Raw genomic sequence first — 24505 nt, forward strand, 5'->3', positions numbered from 1 at the left:
ATAATCGGAACAGGGTCAAGTCTTACTGTGAATCTATGACGTGGAAACAAGGAATGCTGGAACGCGACGACAAGGTACAACGAACTGGCAACGAGAGGAAATGAGACACGAGGTTATATACAAGGGGTAATTAGGGTGAACGAGGCACAGGTGATGAAGATGCTCACATGAGCAGGTGTGTGTGAAACAGGGGGGGAAGACAAAACCCGGAACACACACACATGACAGTACCCCCCCCCTTAACGGCCGGCCCCAGACGGCCCTGGGGCCCCTGGATGCGCAACGTGGAAGTCCCGAATGAGCGAATCATCCACGATAAACGCAGACGGTACCCAGGAACGCTCCTCAGGCCCATAGCCCTCCCAGTCCACCAGATATTGAAATCCCCTGCCCCTCCGACGAGATGACAACAGCCGCTTCACAGAGAAGACAGGGCCCCCATCCACAAACCGGGGGGGAGGAGGGGGCCTGGAAGGCGGGACCAGAGGGGACTCCCGGGCTGGCTTGAGTAGGCTGACGTGAAAAGTAGGGTGGACCCGCATAGACCTTGGGAGGCTCAGCTTCACGGTGACAGGGTTGATGATTTTTGTGATGGGGAAGGGCCCAACGAACCTGGGAGCGAGCTTCTTGGACTCCACCCGGAGTGGAATATGTTTGGTCGAAAGCCAAACTCGCTGACCCACTTTGTAGTTCGGGGCCGGTGTCCTCCGACGGTCAGCAGCGGCTTTGTAGGACCGTCCCTGGCGCAGCAGCATCTGGCGGGCTCGCTCCCAGGTCCTCCTGCAGCGTCTCACCAAGGTTAATGCCGCTGGAACTGTGGATTCTGAGGCTATGGCAGGAAACAGAGATGGTTGGTAACCATGCACAACGTGAAAAGGCGATAGACCAGTGGATGCAGAGGGGAGGGAATTGTGGGAGAATTCGACCCAAACCAGTTTCTGAGACCAGGATCGCGGCTCCTGTGAAGCGAGACATCGGAGCCCCGTCTCCAGGTCCTGGTTCAGCCTCTCGGTTTGGCCGTTGGTCTCAGGATGAAACCCAGAAAAGAAACGGACGCCTGGTGGAACTCACACTTCTCAGCCTTGACATAGAGTTGATTCTGCAGTAACTGCTGCAAAACAGAGCGGACATGAATAATGTGAGTCTCCTCATCCGGGGAGAATATCAGAATATCATCTAAATAAACAAAAACATAAACATTCAACATGTCGCGCAGGACATCGTTGACAAGGTTCTGGAAAACAGCTGGAGCGTTAGTAAGCCCAAAAGGCATTACCAAATATTCATAATGTCCCGTTGGTGTGTTGAATGCTGTTTTCCATTCATCCCCCTCCCTTATCCTGACTAGATGATATGCATTTCTTAAGTCCAGTTTTGTGAAAATCTTGGCTCCCTCCAGGAACTCAAAGGCGGTGGAGATGAGAGGAAGAGGGTACCTGTTTTTTACCGTGATCTCATTGAGACCCCGGTAATCGATACAGGGTCGCAGGGTCTTGTCTTTCTTGTCCACGAAGAAAAATCCTGCTCCCGCAGGGGATGAAGATGGGCGAATGATCCCGGCTGCCAGTGATTCTTCTACGTATTCCTTCATGGCCTTGTGTTCCGGCCCTGAAAGAGAGAACAACCTCCCTCGTGGGGGTGTGGTTCCAGGCAGCAAGTCAATAGCACAGTCATAAGGTCTGTGGGGTGGAAGGGATTTGGCCTTGGACTTGGAAAAAACATCTTTAATATCCTGATAACAGGTGGGCACTTGAGATAAATCAGGATCCGCAGATGGGGTCTGTGGAGTGTCCTTAGAAACATGACCCTGAACATCACGTGGCGGCTTGAAACAGTTCCGGGCGCAATTGCTGCCCCATGACATAACCTGCCCAGAGGACCAGTCAATGTGGGGGTTATGTAATTTCAGCCATGGGTTCCCTAAGATAACGTCATGATTCATGGCGTCAAAAACATGAAAACTAATACGTTCCGAGTGAGAATCAGGGAATGTCAATGTGAGTGTTTGGGTGCGGTGAGTGATCTTGCCCATAAAACTGCCGTCTGCAGCATAGGTGTTGCGGTGGCGTTTTATTCCAAAGGTTCTAAGGTGCATACGTCTAACAAGGATGGAGTTGAGTAAATTTGCATCAGAACCAGAGTCAATTAAAACAGGTGTATGAATTTCTTGATCAGGAGAGCATAGTGTCACTTTAGGAAGAACCCGTGTAGGGTCTTCCTTAATGAAATTCAGACTCACCTCTCCCGTGCCCTGGCTACCGGCACCGGCAACTTTGACGTGACAGTTGCTCACGGAATGACCCAACTGACCGCAGTAGAAGCACCGCCCTTCCCTCAGCCGGCGTTGACGTTCCTCAGGGGAGAGACGGAACCTGCCCAGTTGCATGGGCTCATCCGTGGTGACGCTAGCCAGTGGATTGAGACTGGCAGCAGGGAATCTGCCTTGGTTTGGCTTGTCACCGAGGCTCGTCCTCCAAGTGCGCGGTGAAGCATCCCTCCGCCGAACTCCATCCAGCTCGCGATCCAAAAGCCTTCTGTCGATCTTGAGGGCGAGAGCGATGAGAGTGTCCAAGTCGGTTGGCAGGTCTAGCGGGACTAAATGATCCTTGACGGCGGGGGACAGTCCTTGAAAAAAGGCATCGAGTAGCGCCCGATTATTCCAATGAGTCTCAGCTGCTAGAATGCGAAACTCAATCGCGTAATCTGACACCCTGCGCTTGCCTTGTTGTAAGGTGACAAGGGAGCGAGCTGCCTCACGATCAGGAGTGGAAAATTGAAAAATTTGCTCCATAGTCTTGACGAAAAAAGCCCATGAATGACACGCGGCGGAATTGCGGCTCCATTCAGCAGTAGCCCACGCCTCCGCACGACCAGTCAGGTGGGAAATGACGAATGCGATCTTTGCCCGCTCGGTGGGGAAGGCGGTTGCCTGTAGTTCAAAGTGGAGTTCGCACTGCGTGATGAACGGCTTAATGTTCCCAGATTCTCCAGAGAACCTCTCCGGTCGAGAGAGCTGTGGGCAGACAGCAGCGGAGGTGGCAGGTGGCTGCATGGTGACTACTTCACACGGAAATACCGTGGCAGTACTGGGTGTGGTGCCAACTGGTTCCTTCTCTTGAAAAAATTTCAAAAGAAGTTCAAACTGCGAGGCCACCTGTCTCATCATATTGTCCTGATTCCTTGACAGTCCCTCGAGATGAAGGTGGAGGGCGGCAATCTGCTCATCCTGCTTCGCGAGGCGTTGACCCTGCGCTTGAAGGGCTTTGCGCACCGGGTCTGAGTCTGCTGGGTCCATGTTCTGGCCAGTTCGTTCTGTCATGAACGGAACAGAGGATAGGACCCAAAAATGCACGACTCCAAAACAAATTGACAGTTTCCAAAAAGAGAGGTTTAATAGACGGGCATAGGTCGGTACACAGGCAGGCAATCCAAGAGAGGCAACAGTATCCAAAAACATGAGGCAAAGAGACAAGGTCGATAATCGGAACAGGGTCAAGTCTTACTGTGAATCTATGACGTGGAAACAAGGAATGCTGGAACGCGACGACAAGGTACAACGAACTGGCAACGAGAGGAAATGAGACACGAGGTTATATACAAGGGGTAATTAGGGTGAACGAGGCACAGGTGATGAAGATGCTCACATGAGCAGGTGTGTGTGAAACAGGGGGGGAAGACAAAACCCGGAACACACACACATGACAGATCAGGGCTGTCTTAATTGGCACAATTCTCCAACATCACATGGACAGTGCTTTTGGATTGGTAGTTCTGCAGTTGGAACACACCCTCCTCCAATACCCCTTTTTGTGCCTCTCTGCTGAGGCTGCTGTCGCTGTGACATGACCCTGGAACAAGATGGTGCCTTCCTTCCTTATTTTCATTCTGATTTTATTGTCCTAAGACTCTTTTACACAACCTGTGAAAGCTGGTATTTTGTCTGTCTAGTATCTGGACCTAGAACACTCATACTGTATCTTCTGTGCGAAACAGTCGTAACTTTATAGACAGACATACAGAGAGACAGACAGAGAAAGCACATTTAAAGCCACAGCATGCAAATCTACTAGTGTGTGTGTGCAGACTTTTGGCTTGATTACACTTCGTAAAGCCAGTTAATGTTTACTTTCTCTTCTATTATGTTTTTATGACTATATTTTAAGATATACTGCTACTTTTGTTGATTAAAAATCTAAAAGAAAATTGTGTTTATTGGGTGACTGAAATGGATTAATTACATTTCCATTCATTTTAAAGGGGAAATATGTTTTGAGATAAGGCATGGTGACGGAACGAATTAAACTTGTATCTCAAGGCACCACTGTACTTAAAAACAGAATACAAAAGCCAAAGTTTTCACCAGTTTGCCCAAACCAATATTATTTTAGTATCATATGGAGGAAACTCTCCTTAGAAGACCTGTTAATCAATTCATGAATACAAAGTGTGTACAACTTTCTGATTTTATGTTTTTGTTTTGTGTGTATGCCTAGCTGGAGTGAGAGCTGGGAGCCTTATCTGCTGTTTGTACTGTGGCTGGTACTCTACTGCTTGTGGCTGTTGCCACAAATGGACCTGAAGACTTTGCCCAGTCTGCTGTTCAACATCAACCACTGAAGACTATGAGGGGCCGTTAGGGACATTATTCAGGATTAGCTCTCACACTTACTATTCAAATGCTTTCACACACACAAAAACTACTGAAAGGCTCTCATAAACACAACTCAAACCCTCTCATACACACGAGTCTTGCTCTCATAAAGACTACTCAAACACTCTCAAAAACACTACTCAAACACTCATACGCACAAGTCTTGCTCTCAAAGACTACTCAAACATTCTCATAAACACTACTCAAACACTCATACGCACGAGTCTCGCTCTCATAAAGACTACTCAAACTCATAAACACTACTCAAGCACTCATACACATGAGTCTTGCTCTCATAAAGACGACTCACACACTCTCATTAACATTACTCTCATGAACACGAGTCTTGATCTCATAAAGACTACTCAAACACTCTCAAACACTCCTCAAATGGGTTCATGCGAGCACGTCAATCACATTCTCGCACACGTCACTGGCATTTACGGGTTTATGTCAATCATGCTCACGCACACGTCGATTATGCTCACACGTGAATAGTGTAAATCTTTTATTAGGTTAGTTCAATTCAAAAAGTGAAAATATAGAGATGCACTGCACACTGCACACACTGAGTGAAGTATTTCATATTTAAAATATGTATAATTTTGATGATTATAGCACATAGCAAATAAAAAAAAATCTCCATATTGAGAAACTAAAATATAACGTCAAACGATATAGTGAATTAATACAAGAAATAAAGTGATTTTTAATGTAGAAATTAGGCTGTAATTTGCCCTCGGAAAAGTACTTAAGTGTTTAATCACTCTGAGTACTGAGGAAAAACTTTTCAACTATATTCTAATTTATTGAGATGTACCTATATTAAAAAAAGTAATGAAATATTTGACTCTGAGTGCGTGTAGTCTGTAGTGCATATCTATGACACGAGTTTCACTACCACAATTAAATTACTTCATTCCCTTTGGCCACCTCATGAGGTACACCGGCCATGCTGCCTGCAACGAACCGTATACATTTCAGATTGTAACGCAGCGGTGTTGAAACTCTGTCTTGAGTCCAGGAGTAAACACACGTCCACTTGCGCTTTAGCCCGAAAGGCACATTTATTCGGGAACATCCGCGTCCGGTTAATGGCGTCTCGCTCTTGATAGACAAGCCAGCATAGCCCTACGTCATACATGACACGGTTTCTGATTGGCCGACCATTACATCATATCCTGCAGCACTTACACATTAAAAGCAGGCATTTTAAATCAATGAGGAAAAGCGTAACACAATAATCAACAAGTATACGACATATATACATTATAAATATATATGTACTGTATGTACTTTACAGTATAATGCTATGTAACGCTACTGCTTAAGTTAGGCATACTATTGTACTTTATGGCTGTTGGTCAATGCCATATTTTATTTTGAAACCACTTCCTTTTCAACTCATACAAATACAGACTCACATTAACGTCAAATGTCTGCACACATACAGGTCAAATAAGCTCGGCTAAACGTCAACTCTATTCACATACCATCCTCAAATCCATTCATAAAATATACTCAAATCCTTTCACCTAAACATCTCAAATGCGCGCATACGTGCTTGTGAAAAAAAAAATATCTTGGGAGATTTATTTTAAGATAGATAGATTTAGACATTTTGACAAATAGACTTAGACATAAATATAGATCTACACAGCTCGGTAGATAGATCGATATATTTTGACAAATAGATCAAGATTTATAAATATAGATAAACAGATGGATTTAGACAAATACAGATCTAGACTTATAAATATAGATAGATAGATAGATAGATAGATAGATAGATAGATAGAGGCTTAGTACTTCACAGACGACTTCCTTGTACATACTGGAAGACTGCTTCACATCTAGGTGAATGTCTTACTGAGTTTGAAGTATTTCGTGCTCTTCTTAGCATAATACTTTATATATATACAAACTTAAACCCATTACTATATAGTAATAATTATATGTACTATTTAACCCATTATAAATGTATCCATCCAACTTATATACTGCTTATCCTATCTACCTATCTATCTGTGTAGATCTATATTTATCCATCCATCCATCCATCTTCTACCGCTTATCCGAGGTCGGGTCGCGGGGGCAGTAGCTTTAGCAGGGACGCCCAGACTTCCCTTTCCCCAGCCACTTCATCCATCTCTTCCGGGGGGATCCCGAGGCGTTCCCAGGCCAGCCGAGAGATGTAGTCTTTCCAGCGTGTCCTGGGTCGTCCCCGGGGTCTCCTCCCGGTGGGACGTGCCCGGAACACCTCACCGGGGAGGCGTCCGGGAGGCATCCGAATCAGATGCCCCAGCCACCTCATCTGGCTCCTCTCGATGTGAAGGAGCAACGGCTCTACTCTGAGATCCTCCCGGATAACCGAGCTTCTCACCCTATCTCTAAGGGAGAGCCCGGACACCCTGCGGAGGAAACTCATTTCGGCCGCTTGTATCCGGGATCTCGTTGTTTCGGTCACGACCCACAGCTCGTGACCATAGGTGAGGGTAGGAACATAGATCGACCGGTAAATCGAGAGCTTCGCCTTTCGGCTTAGCTCCTTCTTTACCGCAACGGATCGATACAAAGTCCGCATCACTGCAGATGCTGCACCGATCCGCCTGTCGATCTCCCGTTCCAATCTTCCCTCACTCATGAACAAGATACTTGAACTCCTCCACTTGGGGCAGGATCTCATCCCCGACTTGGAGAGGGCACGCCACCCTTTTCCGACTGAGGACCATGGTCTCAGATTTGGAGGTGCTGATTCTCATCCCAGCCGCTTCACACTCTGCTGCGAACTCCTCCAGTGAGAGTTGGAGGTCACGGCTTGATGAAGCCAACAGAACCACATCATCTGCAAAAAGCAGAGATGCAATACTGAGGCCACCAAACCGGACCCCTTCTACGCCTCGGCTGCGCCTAGAAATTCTGTCCATAAAAGTTCTGAACAGAATCAGTGACAAAGGGCAGCCTTGGCGGAGTCCAACCCTCACCGGAAACGAGTCCGACTTACTGCCGGATATGCGGACCAAACTCTGACTCCGGTCGTACAGGGACCGAACAGCCCGTATCAGGGGGTTCGGTACCCCATACTCCCGAAGCACCCCCCACAGGACCACCCGAGGGACACGGTCGAACGCCTTCTCCAAGTCCACAAAACACATGTAGACTGGTTGGGCGAACTCCCATGCACCATCGAGGACCCTGCCAAGGGTGTAGAGCTGGTCCACTGTTCCACGGCCAGGACGAAAACCACACTGCTCCTCCTGAATCTGGGATTCAACTTCCCGACGGACCCTCCTCTCCAGCACCCCTGAATAGAGATTACCAGGGAGGCTGAGGAGTGTGATCCCCCTGTAGTTGGAACTCACCCTCCGGTCCCCCTTCTTAAAAAGGGGGACCACCACCCCAGTCTGCCAATCCAGAGGCACTGTCCCCGATGTCCACGCGATGTTGCAGAGGCGTGTCAACCAGGACAGCCCTACAACATCCAGAGCCTTGAGGAACTCCGGGCGAATCTCATCCACCCCCGGGGCCCTGCCACCGAGGAGCTTTTTAACAACCTCCGTGACCTCAACCCCAGAGATAGGAGAGCCCACCTCAGAGAACCCAGACTCTGCTCCCTCATGGGAAGGCGTGTCGATGGAATTGCGGAGGTCTTCGAAGTATTCTCCCCACCGCCTCACAACGTCCCGAGTCGAGGTCAGCAGTGCCCCATCCCCACTATACACAGTGTTGATGGTGCACTGCTTTCCCCTCCTGAGACGTCGGATGGTGGACCAGAATTTCCTCGAAGCCATCCGGAAGTCTTTCTCCATGGCCTCACCGAACTCCTCCCATGCCCGAGTTTTTGCTTCAGCAACCACCAAAGCTGCATTCCGCTTGGCCAGCCGGTACCCATCAGCTGCCTCAGGAGTCCCACAGGCCAAAAAGACCCGATAAGACTCCTTCTTCAGCTTGACGGCATCCCTCACCATTGGTGTCCACCAACGGGTTCGGGGATTGCCCCCACGACAGGCACCGACCACCTTACGGCCACAACTCCGGTCGGCCGCCTCAGCAATGGAGGTGCGGAACATGGTCCACTCGGACTCGATCCCCCCCGCCTCCCCCGGAACATGAGCAAAGTTCTGTCGGAGGTGGGAGTTGAAACTCCTTCTGACAGGGGATTCCGGCAGACGTTCCCAGCAGACCCTCACAATACGTTTGGGCCTGCCACGTCGGACCGGCATCTTCCCCCACCATTGGAGCCAACTCACCACCAGGTGGTGATCAGTTGACAGCTCCGCCCCTCTCTTTACCCGAGTGTCCAAGACATGCGGCCGCAGGTCCGATGACACGACCACAAAGTCGATCATCGAACTCCGACCTAGGGTGTCCTGGTGCTAAGTGCACGTGTGGACACCCTTATGCTTGAACATGGTGTTAGTTATGGACAATCCGTGACGAGCACAGAAGTCCAATAACAGAACACCGCTCGGGTTCTGATCGGGGGGCCGTTCCTCCCAATCACGCCCTTGCAGGTCTCACTGTCATTGCCCACGTGAGAATTGAAGTCCCCCAGCAGAACGATGGAGTCCCCAGCGGGAGCGCTCTCCAGCACCCCCTCCAAGGACTCCAAAAAGGGTGGGTACTCTGAACTGGTGTTTGGTGCATAGGCACAAACAACAGTCAGGACCCGTCCCCCCACCCGAAGGCGGCTACCCTCTTGTCCACCGGGGTGAAGCCCAACGTACAGGCGCCGAGCCGGGGAGCAATAAGTATACCCACACTTGCTCGGCGCCTCTCACCGTGGGCAACTCCAGAGTGGAAGAGAGTCCAACCCCTCTCGAGAGGACTGGTACCAGAGCCCAAGCTGTGCGTGGAGGCGAGTCCGACTATATCTAGTTGGAACTTCTCGACCTCACACACCAGCTCGGGCTCTTTCCCTGCCAGAGAGGTGACATTCCACGTCCCGAGAGTCAGCTTCTGTAGCCTGGGATCGGATCGCCAAGGTCCCCGCCTTCGGCTACCGCCCAGCTCGCATTGCACCCGACCCCTATGGCCCCTCCCACAGGCGGTGAGCCCATGGGAAGGGGGACCCACGTTACCCTTTCGGGCTGTGCCCAGCCAGGCCCCGTGGGTGCAGGCCCGGCTGCACCCGACCCAACCCCTATGGCCGCTCCCACAGGTGGTGAGCTCATGGGAAGAGGGACCCACGTTACCCACGGGTGCAACCCCGGCCACCAGGTGCTCGCCTTCGAGCCCCACCTCCAGGCCTGGCTCCAGAAGGGGGCCCTGGTGACCCAAGGGAAAACATAATCCAATAATTTTTCTCATCATACGGGTCTTTGGAGCCTTGCTTTGTCTGGTCCCTCACCTAGGACCTGTTTGCCATGGGTGACCCTGCCAGGGGCGTGAAGCCCCAGACAACTTAGCTCCTAGGATCATTGGGACACACAAACCCCTCCACCACGATAAGGTGACGGCTCAAGGAGGGGATCTATATTTATGACATATAGACATATTTATGTCTAAATATAATTGTCAAAATGTATATATCTATATCTATGTGTTTATATTTATAAGTCTAGAACTATTTGTCAAAATTTATCTATCTATATGTCTCGATCTGTATTGTCTAAGACTTGTGTGTATGAGAGTGTTTGAGTAGTGTTTATGAGTGTTTGAGTAGTCTTTATGAGAGCAAGACTCGTGCGCATGAGTGTTTGAGTTGTGTTTATGAGAGGCTTTCAGTCGTTTGTGTGTGTGACAAATAGTTTTAGACATAAATATAGATCTACACAGATAGATATAGAATAATGAGCCTAACGGCCCCTCATAGAAAACACACACCCCACACGAACGCATACGCGTGTGCACACACATATTTTTAGCAGTTATTACAAATATACTGTACACCATTATCCATCTTGCCTTTTAGCCTTACTCCTCTAAGTGAATGAATTTGACAAGCTTTTATCATTATTAGCTTTTAATCTGGCATAAAATAAACAGTTTTACAGTTATCACTGCAAATCTTGTAGCACAATAACTCGAGTTTTCAGTCTTGCTGCCATTAAATTAGTTGCATTTCCGTAGAAAAATAAACATTAGGACAGCTGTCACCATCCTTCAAGTCCTACTGGTATGTAGTACAACTTTGCAATGTTAAATAAAGTATAAAAGGTTACAGGGTTAAATTCTAATATTTTGAGAGCATGCTGGGATTTCCTGCCTATTTTTACAAGCTATTTTACAATAACAAGGAACTGTACATTTTGTTGAATGGAAATGTTTCCAATTGCAATATATATTTTGATTCAAAAAATATAAAGTCGAAACCAAAACATAGAAAAGCGAGTTTAATTTATTTCTATGCTTAGAATTAGCACATGGGCAGGGGCAGTGGCAGTGCTGGGCTTAATGGCGCCCTGTACTGCAGGTGGCGCCCTAGGTTCGGTGCTTGGTCCTGAGGTGTAGGGAAAGTAGATCTGTTTAATGATATCATTGCTCTGTGCAGACCACACTCAGCCAAGCATGCCTTGTTGCACCTTGTTTTTTCCCACCAAGCGCAAAGTCATGTTGTAACAGCATTCCCCAAACTTTTCTAACAAAAAAAATCGCATATAATACAGATCATTCACACAGGAGGTGCCACCACTGTTCTTGGAAATCTTTTGACTTTTACCAAACGTTACAAGCACCTGTTGAAAACCGTATTTTCTATCACACGTTTATACAGGAGCCCACTAGTTTTGAAGGAAGGGCTGAATCATTTGAAATTCTGGAAGAAAATATTTTTCAAAAAAAATTTTTCCCCCACTAAGTGATTACAGAACTTTGCAATTTTGGCTTTTAAAATGTCCAATTGTGCACTGAGTGTACTGTATGATACGGGATTAGTTTCTCTGTCACTGCCATGGCAAATTCAAACCACTGACTTCATTGGTTTGTAATATTTTAGTTTGACCTCCTGTGCTAGCTTTGGCGTTAACATGAAGTTGTGTGTGATGTATACGTTATAAACTCTACTGCACACTTCATTGATCAGTCAAAAATAAGTTTTGTTATCCTGTTCATTAATTTTGTTTCAATTGGCACATTTAATTTTTAACTTAGCTTGTACTCAGCAAAAGAAAAAAAAATGCATGTTTTATTGTTATCCGTTTGGATTTACCACAATTGCTTTAGAGCAAATTACAACGGTTCTGGCATGTGGCAGAGTCAATGGAGCTGAAGCAACATTTTGCATTTGTTACAGATATGAAAGAGTCTGTGAAGAGTGCTTAGACCTGCTTTTGATTTATTTTTATTTTTTTGAGAAAACTGAAAATCTGTCTGAAGGCTTTGCTTAATCCTTTATTGGTTTGCTAAATTATACAGAAGCAAAGATGGAAGTACTGTACATTTTCACCACAATGATAAAAATACAGTAAATTATTTTAACTTCTGGTTAATAGTCAACATTTAGGTTTAAGACCTATTTTGCATCATCTGTCTAAATACTATCAGTGTACTTGTTATAAGTTAAATTGTTTGAAACAAAGCATATAAATTACTTACAAATCCCAATTCCAGTAAAGTTGGGACATTGTGTATAATGTAGAGTTCCGTGAAAAAGTGTTGGCCCCCTCCTCCAATTCTTATATTTTTGCATAGTTCCACCACTTTAATGTCATGATCATCAAACAAATGTAAATATCTAACAGATATAACCCATGAACTTAAAATGCTGTTTTAAAATGGTGATTTTATTTATTAAGAAAATAAACTATTCAAAGTTACCTGGTCTTGTGTGAAAAAGTAATTACCCCCATGTTAAACAATGAATTAATTGTGGCTAATCACAATTTTGGGTTAATTTTCACTGATCACACCCAAGCCTGATTACCTCTTCAATCAAGAAATCACTTAAACAGAATCTGTCCCAACAAAATCAAGTCAGACAAAAGATCTAAAACAGCTGCAACAAAATGACATGATCCAAAGAAATTCCAGAACAGTCGAGAAATAAAGTAAAATAAAATTGACATCTATCAGTCTAGAAGGAGTGATAAAAGCCATTTCGAAAGCTTTAGGATCAGTTTAGGAACAGTTTTCCAGGAGTGGCAGCCCAACGAAGTTTACCCCAAGAGAACAGCAATGACTCATCTAGGAGGCCACAAAGGAACCCGGGACAGCATCTAAAGAACTGCAGGCCTCCCTTGCCATAGTTAAGGTCAGTGTTCATGACCGAACAATAAGAAAGAGACTGGGCAAAAATGGCAACCATGGCAGAGTTCCAAGGCAAAAACACTGCTGACCAAAAAGAACAGAAAGGCTCGTCTTACTTTTGCAACAGAAACCCCCCCCCAAAAAATCGTAATGATCCCCAAGACTTCTGGGAGAATATTATATGGACTGACGAGAAGAAATTAGCTTTTTGGAAGGTGTGTCTCTTTACATCTGGCGTAAATATCTCACAGAAAAAGTAATCATACGAACAGTCAAACATGGTGGTGGTAGTGTGATGGTCTTGGGTTGCTTTGCTCCTTCAAGAACTGGACGACTTGCTGTGATTGCTGGAACCATGAATTCTGCTCTTTAACGGAAAACCCTGAAGGAGAAAGTTCAGCCATCAGTTTGTGACCTCAAGCTGAAGTGCACTTGGGTTCTGCAGCAGGATAACGATCCAAAACACACCAGCATGTCAACTTCTGATTGGGTTCTTCTGAAGGTTTTGGAGTGGCCTCGTCGAAGTCCAGACTTGAATCAGATTGAAATGTCGTGACATGACCTTAAAAAGGACCTTCATGCTGAAAACCATTAATTTCTGCTGAATTCAAACAATTCTGCAAGGAAGAGTGGGCCAAAATATCTCCACAGAGATGTAAAAAAACTCATTGCCAGTTATAGAAAATGCTTGATTTCAGTTGTTGCTGCTGAGGATGGCCCAAAAGGTTATTAGGGTTAGGGAGCCATTACTTCTTCCACACAGGGCCAGGAAACTTTGAATAGTTTTTTTTGTAAAAAAAAATTTGAAATAAAATAAATCACCATTGAAAAAGAGCATTTTAAGGTCACTTGGGTTATATTAGTCTATTTACATTTGTTTGATTATCTTAAAAAAAGTGGGGAAACTGCAAAATATAAGAATTTGAGAAGGGGTCCAACACTTTCACAGCACTGTAAATAGAAACAGAATACAATGATTTGCAAATCCTTTTCAACCAACAATCGAATACACTACAAAGACGAGCTATTTAATATGCTTGACACAATCAGGATTTTTGGGGCCGATCACTGATCAGCGAGTTTAAAAAAACGATCACCGATCCGATCACAAGTTGGACGAATGTGTCTATTTAAATGACCTGTTCATTTACTGTATATACTTGTGTACTTAATTGCTCAAAAAAATTATATTTACAATAAATAATAAATCTATTTATGCCAGTGAGGCATCGTGACAGACAGAACAAATGAATGGTCTTCGATTAGATGGCAGGAAGTACATACAGTAATTAATGTATCCACTTTTTGTGACATTTTAGTTTGTTGGTGTGCCGTGAGATTTTTTTCAATTGTAAAATATGTTCCTATGATCATCATCAAGGTTGGAAATCACTGCTTTAGTCAGATTGTGTATTCTAATCAGTCAGGTCAAGCCAACATTACAACATGACAGAAATAATGGGTGCTAACTTACTGTAATTGAATTACTTCTCCCACACCAAAACTTTAAAGCATGATTCGACAGAACGGCGGCATGTTTACCTACAACTGTTAGTGCTAGCACTAGCTTGCTAGGCTACATAACGTTTTGTTGCCTGCTTGCGAGCCGTATCGTATTATAAGGACGTGAACACACCTCAAGCAAGCCTTAAACGAATGTCCTCTCCTGTCCTGAGCACCAACACACGTTTTCCCCCATTTTGTCCTTGTAATACAGTTGGCGCGATCCACTCTTGTCGTCGTCACGTAACGAGTGTATCCGGTCGCATTTGAGTTGACAAGATAAAGCCCAATGATCATAAAAAACGGGATGCGGTGGTATCGGAATAGAAGATTTTATTGCAGTAGTCTGACATGAGCAAATTTGTCTTGTAGCCTGATCCGGGCATTACGTGTTGTCTGTCTTATACGTGTTGTCTATCCCACACCGCCGACATGTTGTTTTTTGTTTGTTTTTTCCCATTGATCGGATCGGCGGATTATGACAAAGCCGATCAGCATAAAATGCTAATATCGGCGGATCCCGATCAGGCCGATAAAAATCGCTGTAAAGTCTAATATTTAATGTTTAACCTGATGAACATTGTTTTATGAAAATACTCTCTCATTTTGAATTTGATCCTTGCAACACTTTCCATAAAAGCTGGGACAGGGGCAAAAAAAAATAAAAAAATCTTGCAACTTTGATTTATTTGTTTTTTTTTTACAACTTCGATAGAGTGTGACATATCAACGACAACTCTCTGACAGTACACCTTTACGTCGACCAATAAGATTGCGTACTGTGAGCGGCGCATGCCCTCCCGTGCTAGCCGTTGTCAACATACTTGCATGCCGTTGTCAACATTTATTCACGCGAAGCACAGGTGTCAAACTGGTGGCCCGGGGGCCAGAGCCAGCCCGCCACATAATTTTATGTGGCCCGCGGAAGCAAATCAAAATTGCTCAAAATTCTGGTGTAATACCATTGAGATATTTGCAAGCATTTTTTTGTTACCAATCCCCCTTTGAAAAGAAATCTAACACAACCCCAATTAGCTAGAGTGGGTCATGTGTGATTTATACAACCCCAATTCCAATTAAGTTGGGACGTTGTGTTAAACATAAATAAAAACAGAATACAATGATTAGCAAATCATGTTCAACCTATATTTAATTGAAGACACTACAAATACAATACATTTAATGTTCATCCATCCATCTATCCATTTTCTACCGCTTATCATAGGTCGGGTCGCGGGGGCAGTAGCTTTAGCAGGGACACCCAGACTTCCTTCTCCCCAGCCACTTCATCCAGCTCTTCCGGGGGGATCCTGCGGCGTTCCCAGGCTAGCCGAAGGACGTAGTCTCTCTAGCGTGTCCTGGGTCGTCCCCGGGGTCTCCTCCCAGTGGGACGTGCCCGGAACATCTCACCAGGGAGGCGTTCGGGAGGCATCCGAATCAGATGCCACCTCATCTGGCTCCTCTCGATGTGGAGGAGCAGCAACTCTACTGTGAGATCCTTCCGGCTTCTCACCCTATCTCTAAGGGAGAGCCCGGACACCCTGCGGAGGAAACTAATTTCGGCCGCTTGTATCCGGGATCTTGTTCTTTCGGTCACGACCCACAGCTCTTGACCATAGGTAAGGGTAGGAACGTAGATCGACCGGTAAATCGAGAACTTCGCCTTTCAGCTTACCGCCTTCTTTACCACAACAGATCGATTCAGCTTCCCTGAATTGCTCAGTCATTCACAAGCAAAGATGGGGCGAGGTTCACCTCTTTGTGAACGTGAGAAAATAGTCGAGCAGTTTAAGGACAATGTTCCTCAACGTACAATTGCAAGGAATTTAGGGATTTCATCATCTACGGTCCATAATATCATCAAAAGGTTCAGAGAATCTGGAGAAATCACTGCATGTAAGCGGCAAGGCTGAAAACCAACATTGAATGCCTGTGACCTTCGATCCCTCAGGCGGCACTGCAGCAAAAATCGACAATGTGTAAAGGATATCACCGCATGGGCTCAGGAACACTTCAGAAAACCAATGTCAGTAAATACAGTTCGGTGCTACATCCGTAAGTGCAACTTAAAACTCTACTATGCAAAGCAAAAGCCATTTATCAAACAACACCCAGAAACGCCGCCAGCTTCTCTGGGCCCGAGCTCATCTAAGATGGACTGATATCAGCAAAGTGGAAAAGTGTTCTGTTTTCCGACAAGTCCACATTTCAAATTGTTCTTGGAAATTGTGGACGTCATGTCCTCTGGGCCAAAGAGGAAAAGAACCATCCGGACTGTTATGGAAGCAAAGTTCAAAAGCCAGCATCTGTGATGGTATGGGGCTCTGTTAGTGCCAATGGCATGGGTAACTTACACATCTGTGAAGGCACCATTAATGCTGAAAGGTACATACAGGTTTTGGTGAAACATATGCTGCCCTCCAAGCAACGTCTTTTTCATGGACGTCCCTGCTTATTTCAGCAAGACAATGCCAAACCACATTCTGCATGTGTTACAACACCGTGGCTTCGAAGTAAAAGTGTGCGGGTACTAGACTGGCCTGCCTGCAGTCCAGACCTGTCTCCCATTGAAAATGTGTGGCGCACTAATGAAGCATAAAATACGACAATGGAGACCACGGATTGTTGAACAGCTGAAGCTGTACATCAAGCAAGAAAGGGAAAGAATTCCACCTACAAAACTTCAACAATTAGTGTCCTCAGTTCCAAAACGTTTATTGAATGTTGTTAAAAGAAAAGGTGATGTAACACAGTGGTAAACATGACCGTGTCCCAGCTTTTTTGGAACGTGTTGCAGCCATAAAATTCTAAGTTAATGATTATTTGCTAAAAACAATAAAGTTTATCAGTTTGAACCGTTAATATCTTGTCTTTACAGTGTATTCTATTAAATATAAGTTGAACATGATTTGCAAATCGGAGTTTGCATGTTCTCCCCGTTCCTGTGTGGGTTTTCTCCGGGCACTCCGGTTTCCTCCCACATCCCAAAAACATGCATTAATTGAAGACTCTAAATTGCCCGTAGGCATGACTGTGAGTGCGAATGGTTGTTTGTTTCTATGTACCCTGCGATTGGCTGGCAACCAGTTCAGGGTGTACCCCGCCTCCTGCCCGATGACAGCTGGGATAGGCTCCAGCACTCGCGCGACCCTAGTGAGGAGAAGCGGCTCAGAAAATGGATGGATGGATGATTTGCAAATCATTGTATTCTGTTTTTATTTATGTTTAACACAACATCCCAACTTCATTGGAATTGGGGTTGTAGTTGAAAAACATGCTTCGATAGGCTTCTGATTTCAAAACTGGCTATTCATCAATGTGTTGTGTATACTGTATGTAATTACAGTATAGGAGGTAATCTTTCATTTATATGGGTTCACAGTTGTCGCGGACCTCCGAGGGAAGTCATAACTACGATGTGGCCCGTGACAAAAATGAGTTTGACACCCCTGCTTTAGAGCATGATTCGACGGAACCCCGGCATGTTTACGTACAACCGTTAGTCCTAGCACTAGCTTGCTAGGCTGCATAACGTTTTGTTGCCTGCTTGCAAGCCGTATCGTATTAAAAGTACAAGAACTTACCTCTTGAAGGAACGTTGTCTCCCGAGCATCATAGACGAACACCACAAGTTTTTCAGCAGTTTGTCCCCCCACACTCACTCGCACGCACAGAAAAAATACATTGGTGCGGCACATTGTTGTTGTCGTCGCTATGGTAACGAGTATCCGGTCGCATTGACCGGTGACACATTTTCTGTTTCCACTTCTCCGACAGTGTTTGATTTGACAAGATAAGTCCAGTGATCGTAAAAGACGGGATACGGTGCTATCGGAATAAATGTCATGTAGTGTTGCCACTGTCTGCTCGAGAAACTGCACGATTTGATGCCGGTAGTCTGAGATAGTGCAATCGGGAAAGACCAAATTTGTCTCGTAGTCTGATCCAGGCATTAATTGTAAACAGGTGAGTGTCATGATTGGTTATACATAAAAAGGAGCACCTCCGGAAAGCTGTTCACAAGCAAGGTTCAAAATTTTGTGAACAACTGGGTGAGCAAATAGTCCAAAAGTTCAAGAATGTTTCTGAAAGTACAATTACAAGGAATTCAGGGATTTCATCATCTACGGTCCATAATATGTTCAAAAGATTCAGAGAATCCGGAGTAATCTCTGCACGTAAGCGGCAAGGCTGAAAAGCAACATTGAATGGGTGTGACCTTCGATCCCTCCTGCATTAAATTGTGTAAAGGATATTGCCACGTGGGCTCAGAAACACTTCAGAAAACCACTGTCAGTTAACACAGTGTGTCGCTACATCTACAAGTGCAAGTTAAAACTCTACCATGCAAAGCGAAAACCATCGATCAACAACACCCAGAAACGCCACCTGCTTCTCTGAGCCTGAACTCAACTGAACTGAACTCTGGAAGTGGAAGTTTGCCTTGGCCTCTTCGGGGCAGTGTGGTGTGATGCACGCATGGAGCTACACGTGTAGTCAAAGCTAAAAAAGAGTAGAAGAAGAAAGTCACTTTAGAACTTTAATAAACTAGTTTTTCACAGATTAGGAATATATGTCTATGAGTATTAAATTTTTTAACTGTATGTGTTACTACGGCATTTTAATGTGAGTATTCGTTATTTGAAGGTAAATCCCTCCTGTGAGCTAATGCTAATTTTAGCTAGCCCGTCAATAGGGTTTTCCATTGTGGTAGCATTAGGCTGGCCATCTCTATAACAAACTGTGTATTGTATTTAAATATATAATGTCTGTAATTATTTTGTTGTGCATTTAGTTTTACAACTCCAACTGGGGTGTCATTAAACACGCTCAAGAAAGGCAGAATAACATGTCAAACACTTGCCGCAAGAGACAAGTGTGCCTTCAGAGTGCATTTACAACACAGGGACTTGCATGCTTATTAATCTTTTTTTTTTTTTTAATCTACTTAAAACACCCCTGGAGATTTTTTCTCCCCCAAACTACAAATTTGAGAATCGATGAAGAATCAAATCGTTAAGCAGTATCAAAAATGGAATCGGAAAAATCTTATCAATTGCGGTCCCTAAGGAAGCATGAGAAATAATTCCACCGACAAAGCAACAGTTACTGTCCTCTGAAATGCTTATTGAGTGTTGTTAAAGGGAAAGGTAATGTTACACAATGGAAAACATGCCCCTGTCCCAACTTTTGGGGAAAGTGTTGCAGGCATCAAATATAAAATGGGAGAATATTGAAAAAAAAAAAAAAAAAAAACTAAAGGTATGTTAGAACATTAAATATATTTTCTTTGTAGTGTATTCAATTGAATATTGAGATTTGCAAATCATTGTATTGTGTTTTTATTTACTTTTTACACATCGTCCCAACTTTGGAATTGGAATTGGGTTTTGTATTATAAACCAGTACATACTGTCTATAGAGAAACATTTGCCTGTGCCAGCGATGCGATTCATATATATTTAGTATTTGAATATCTTAATTGTTTCAAGGAAGTAATTCACAAAATATTTGTTTTATTCCTAACAGTGTCAGAAATCAACATTCATGTCAGTTCTGGACTGGATGGCTGTTAAATTCAATGAAGTAAAAATTAGTGGCTCAAATAAGATACAAGTTGTTTCTTCATGTTTATATTTATATATTGTATTACTAACTTATGGATGTATGTATTTAAACATGCTTGAACTCTCTCCTGCCTGAAAGAGAATGCATGGGAATGAAAACTTTATCAATGTGCTATTTTTAAACAGTACAGTGAATATAATGAAGCACTATTAGAAGGAAATATTAAACATCCTTCTTTTATTTTACCATTAAAATACAGAATCATCCATCCAACAAGTACATTTTGTCCAACTCTTATTTGGAATTTGTGTTTAGCATTAATTATTTTAAAAAAGTAGATTTAGGTCTAACGGACACATTCTCGCCCGATGGCACCGTGACCCCCAAACCCCAGACCAACCGGCATCGCTATCGCCGCTCCCCCGCCGAGGGAGACGACCACGGGGATGCCAGATTTAACTTCGCACAGGGAGGCTAAATGAATTACAGACCATCCCAAGTAGCATCAAAGCTGAGACACAGACACCAGGTTTCTCACCCGGACGTTAAATTAATTAACTTCCAGCCTGAAGAGCCTCAGCAACAAAGACTCCTCTTTCCCGTTGTCTTTAGAGACATTTGCCCGTCCGGGCTGGGACAATGAACGGTGCACTAGCGACACCCACATGTAGTGGAAAGTCACTGCAACCCCAGATTAACTAATCAAAATCTTCATTGGATTTGAATGTGATATAATATTTTAAGAACTTTACATGAACGCCACAAGTGATTGTATTTCTGCAAATTTGAATGGCAAATCTGTTTGTCAACGGAACACCCCACACAACACAAATGCCACATTACAAATATTACAGTGTTCTCAACAACCACATCCACTTGAAACATTTGTTACAGGGATTAAAGAGGATGGGCGCGTGACAATGCAAAGTGGGAAAATGGTCTCGTTATCTTAAATCCAATCATTAATATTTAATTCCACTGTGTTTAAACCACAAAATAATCCTAAAATGGAAAAGTAACATTCAGAGGCAGTCCAGCTTCCCTTTTGGTCCCGGAGGTGGTAGAAAGGAAGGGGATTGGGGGGGCAGCTGGCCATAAAAGGCCGGAGTCCCTTTGCTGCTTGGCTCTCTGCTCTTTTTTCGTCCAACCAACTTGCCGAAGACTGGCCCAGCCAGGACACCCCACCTCGCACCACGAGGTGGCGAGGACACATCGGACCGTTCCCCCACTGCAGGGCATGCTACCGGCGCTCCGAGCTACACTTTTTGGGCGCTCGGGCAAGCTCCGTGGAGACGGAAGCGGATAGCACACGTCCGCACCGAACATCTGACGAGCAGCAACACCCGGGCTCCGGCCGTCCTGCCTGGGAACCTTTTGTGTTCCCTTTTTTTCCCTTCCTCCTTTCCGCCAAATCCAACTATTCCCCCGGGTGGACTGGACCGGCCAACTATTCGGAAGCTCGACCCGTCTGCCTCACTTGTGTTCAACACACAGTCCAACATGCTGTTACTAAAAGTACAGATTAGTGCATATTTGGGTTTAAATTAACGAGAACAGGAACCCCCAACTATATGCATTGTCACTACACGCTCATTCCACCCTCACATCACAAATCAGTCTCCTTTGCCAATGTTTGTCTGTCCTTTGTTTTGTTTTTTCTTCCTGCATTGTTTGACTTGTAGATCCCCATGTTACATCTCATTAAAATTTCTCTAAAAATTCACTACCTGCATCAGTTGTGTGTGTTTGGGTTCAAGGAAAAAACCTCTGGTTTTCTAGAAATCTTATCTAATTCATGTAGCAACCTTCAAATTACAAGATTGAGGAAAAAAGGTTTGTTGTCACTTTGTCCTGAAGTTTTATACCCCTTTACTGGATAAAATAGTTGATTTTAACAATTAAACTTAAAATTATCCTAAACCAGAAGTAACGCAGGCGTTGCTTCCGGCTTATTCTTTTCTCCTAAATTAATTACATTTTTATTTAACTCATATACACTACACAGGCATCTATGCTAGCAAAATGCTTCTCTTACGTGTACCGGGTGATTGAAAAGTAACTCCCTATTTTTAAGTACTTGTAATTTATTTCTGAACTATAATTCTTACAAGAAATGAACATGAGAAGGTGTATTGCGTGGAGTTTTATTTCAAATTTGGTATGGGCGCCAGCATTAGCCACCAATTTCTCAAGCCGCCTGGGAACCGCATTAACTGATTTCACAAGGAACTCCTGTGGGATGGAAGACGTAACTTCTCGTATTCTCTTCCATGAGGCGGTGGAGACAGACGCAACCTTCCTCACCGCGCCGACAAGGGTGGAGGGCAGAAGTCCTCTGCCTGCGCCCTGAAACTACACTTTTGTATGTGTAACAAATATACCCTGCCGGAGCACATGGCACCCAGCAACCCCAATCTCTGTCTGTTCTGCATTCTTTCAAGCCGCCCCGCTGTGACAGACAGCCATAAGGATGCCTAATTTATCTCACACGGACGCTAAATTAATTACCAGCCAATCTGAAGAATCTCATCATCAAAAGGGAAGCACAGGAAACTGGTTTCTCACTCGGACGCTAAGTTAATTAATTTTCACCCCCAGCCGGTATGAAAACTCTCCCCGGCAGAGACTTGTCTCTGCTCAACAACAAAGGACCATTTGCCCTTTGAAATGCAACTCAAGACCTCTGGGACAGTGGATAACACACTGGCAGTGGAAGGTTGCTGCCAACGGCGAAAACACTCAGGACCAGCTTCACTGAATCTGAATGTTGTGGAACATTTTAAGAACTTTGCATGAAACCTCCCATTGTCTACCACCACACCAATGTCACTAGTGATTGTATTTCTTCGAATTTGAATAGCTAATGTCAAATCTGTTTGTCCACTGAACCGGATGAGACGTTTCACCCGACACAACACAAATGCCACATTGCAAATACTAAATGCCCTCGGCACCCACATAGAATTGAAACACTCATTGCATGGATTAAACAGGGTGTGCGTGACAATGCAAAACTGGAAACTGGTTTCCTTATTTTAGATCCAATAATTAATCCCATGGGATTAAAACCACAATTAACCACAAAGTTAAAAAAAAAAAAGTAGTATTATGAGGCGGTCTATCTCCCTTTTGGTCCCTGGGGAGGGGCACTCCCTCTCTCGCCCTTGTGCATAAAAGGCCGAAGCTCCTTTGTCCTTGACTCGCTCTCGCTCGTTCGTTCACCTTGCAGAAGGCCCAGCCAGGAAGCCCCACCTCTCACCACGAGGTGGCGAGGACACACCTGACCTTCTCACGCCGCAGGGCACCCTGCCAGCGCCCCGAGCTACCGGTGCAGGTGCTTGGGCAGCTCATGGAGAAAGCTCCGTTGGGTAAGAAATGGGCGGAGCACGCCTGCTCCGAGCGCCTGGCGACCAGGCCACTCACGGGCTTCGGCCGCTCTGCACTTGAAGCTTTTTGGGTTTTTTTCTTCCTATTTTTCCATCAAAACCACCCGTCCTCGACTGGACCGACCAAGCACCCGGGAGATCAACCAGCCCGCCTAAATTGAGTTCCACGCAATGTAAGTCCAACGTGCGATCTACTAAAGTACAGATTGGTGCATAGTTGGGTTTAAATTAACGGCAACAGGAATCCCAGCTTTATGCATTGCTCACTGTACATCCTCACTTCACACCTACAACACAAGTTCCACCTGCTTTACGAATGCTTACCTGTGCCTTGTTGTCCTTTTCTCTGCATTGTTTCCCTGTAGTTAGACCCCTGTTAGAGTTCATTAAATTTGATATAAAAGCCACACCCTGTATCGTTTGTGTTTGGATACGATGAGACCTCTGGGATCTAGAACTCTTATTTAATTCCTGTAGCAACCTTCAAATTATGAGACAGAGGTTTTTAGAAGTTTTACACATCTAAAAAGAGACGCCTTTATGAGATAAAATAGTCTGATTTTAATGTTAAAACGTAAATTGGACGATCGAAAGTGAACGTGAACCTTTGACGAATTTATTTCTCAAATAAATTATATTTTATGCCAAATCCATATACGCTACATAGTGCTGCAGGCCCGCGTGAGGAGAATACCAAGTTTTGTCCAACCCAAACACACAAAATTCACAGTATTTTGCAATAAATCTAGGTACCATTGTAATCAGCTTGGAGGTGGCAGGAAGCAGCTGCACCCTGTCTGTGTGTGAGCGTCACTTTGTTACCATGGCAACACAGAGTCCTGAGCACTTGTGAGCGTGAGGAAACTAAGATTAGCCCTCTAGTGAAACTGGAGCGAATTTGTGGCATTGTAAATGTTTTTTGGATATCAGTGTTTTGTGCGATGCATGCTTTGAATTGTGGGAAGATTTCCGATGTAAATTCTTGTTAAAAAGGCCTTTGAGGGTCATAAAACGGGTCACGAATTCTGGGCGTTTGTGCGATACCTTTTTCCCTTCTTATAGCTTCTTGAGTAGTTGACCAGACTAGTTATATGCCCATTGTGGTTTTTGGGAATTTTATTCTGCTTTGCTGCATAAATAGGAGATTTGGGAAGTCACTGGCTACCCTTAAAGGGGTGTCGCACCGAGAATTCCTGCTGTGTGTCAGTCA

At 44.7% G+C, this 24505-nt stretch overlaps 1 protein-coding gene across 4 annotated transcripts in view; it reads left to right on the forward strand.

Annotated features, from left to right (window-relative positions):
- Positions 1-21632, forward strand: part of LOC133487608 (nesprin-3-like) — a 281178-nt gene extending 259546 nt beyond the window's left edge. For all 4 annotated transcript variants that reach the window (XM_061794480.1, XM_061794482.1, XM_061794484.1 and 1 more), the window contains one exon: positions 4494-21632. In XM_061794480.1, coding sequence (XP_061650464.1) covers positions 4494-4617 — 124 coding nt within the window. In that variant the 3' untranslated portion in view covers positions 4618-21632. The remainder of the gene's footprint in view (positions 1-4493) is intronic.
- Positions 21633-24505: the final 2873 nt, after the last annotated feature.

This window comes from Phyllopteryx taeniolatus, chromosome 13 (genome assembly GCF_024500385.1).
Source record: "Phyllopteryx taeniolatus isolate TA_2022b chromosome 13, UOR_Ptae_1.2, whole genome shotgun sequence".
Taxonomy (NCBI): domain Eukaryota; kingdom Metazoa; phylum Chordata; class Actinopteri; order Syngnathiformes; family Syngnathidae; genus Phyllopteryx; species Phyllopteryx taeniolatus.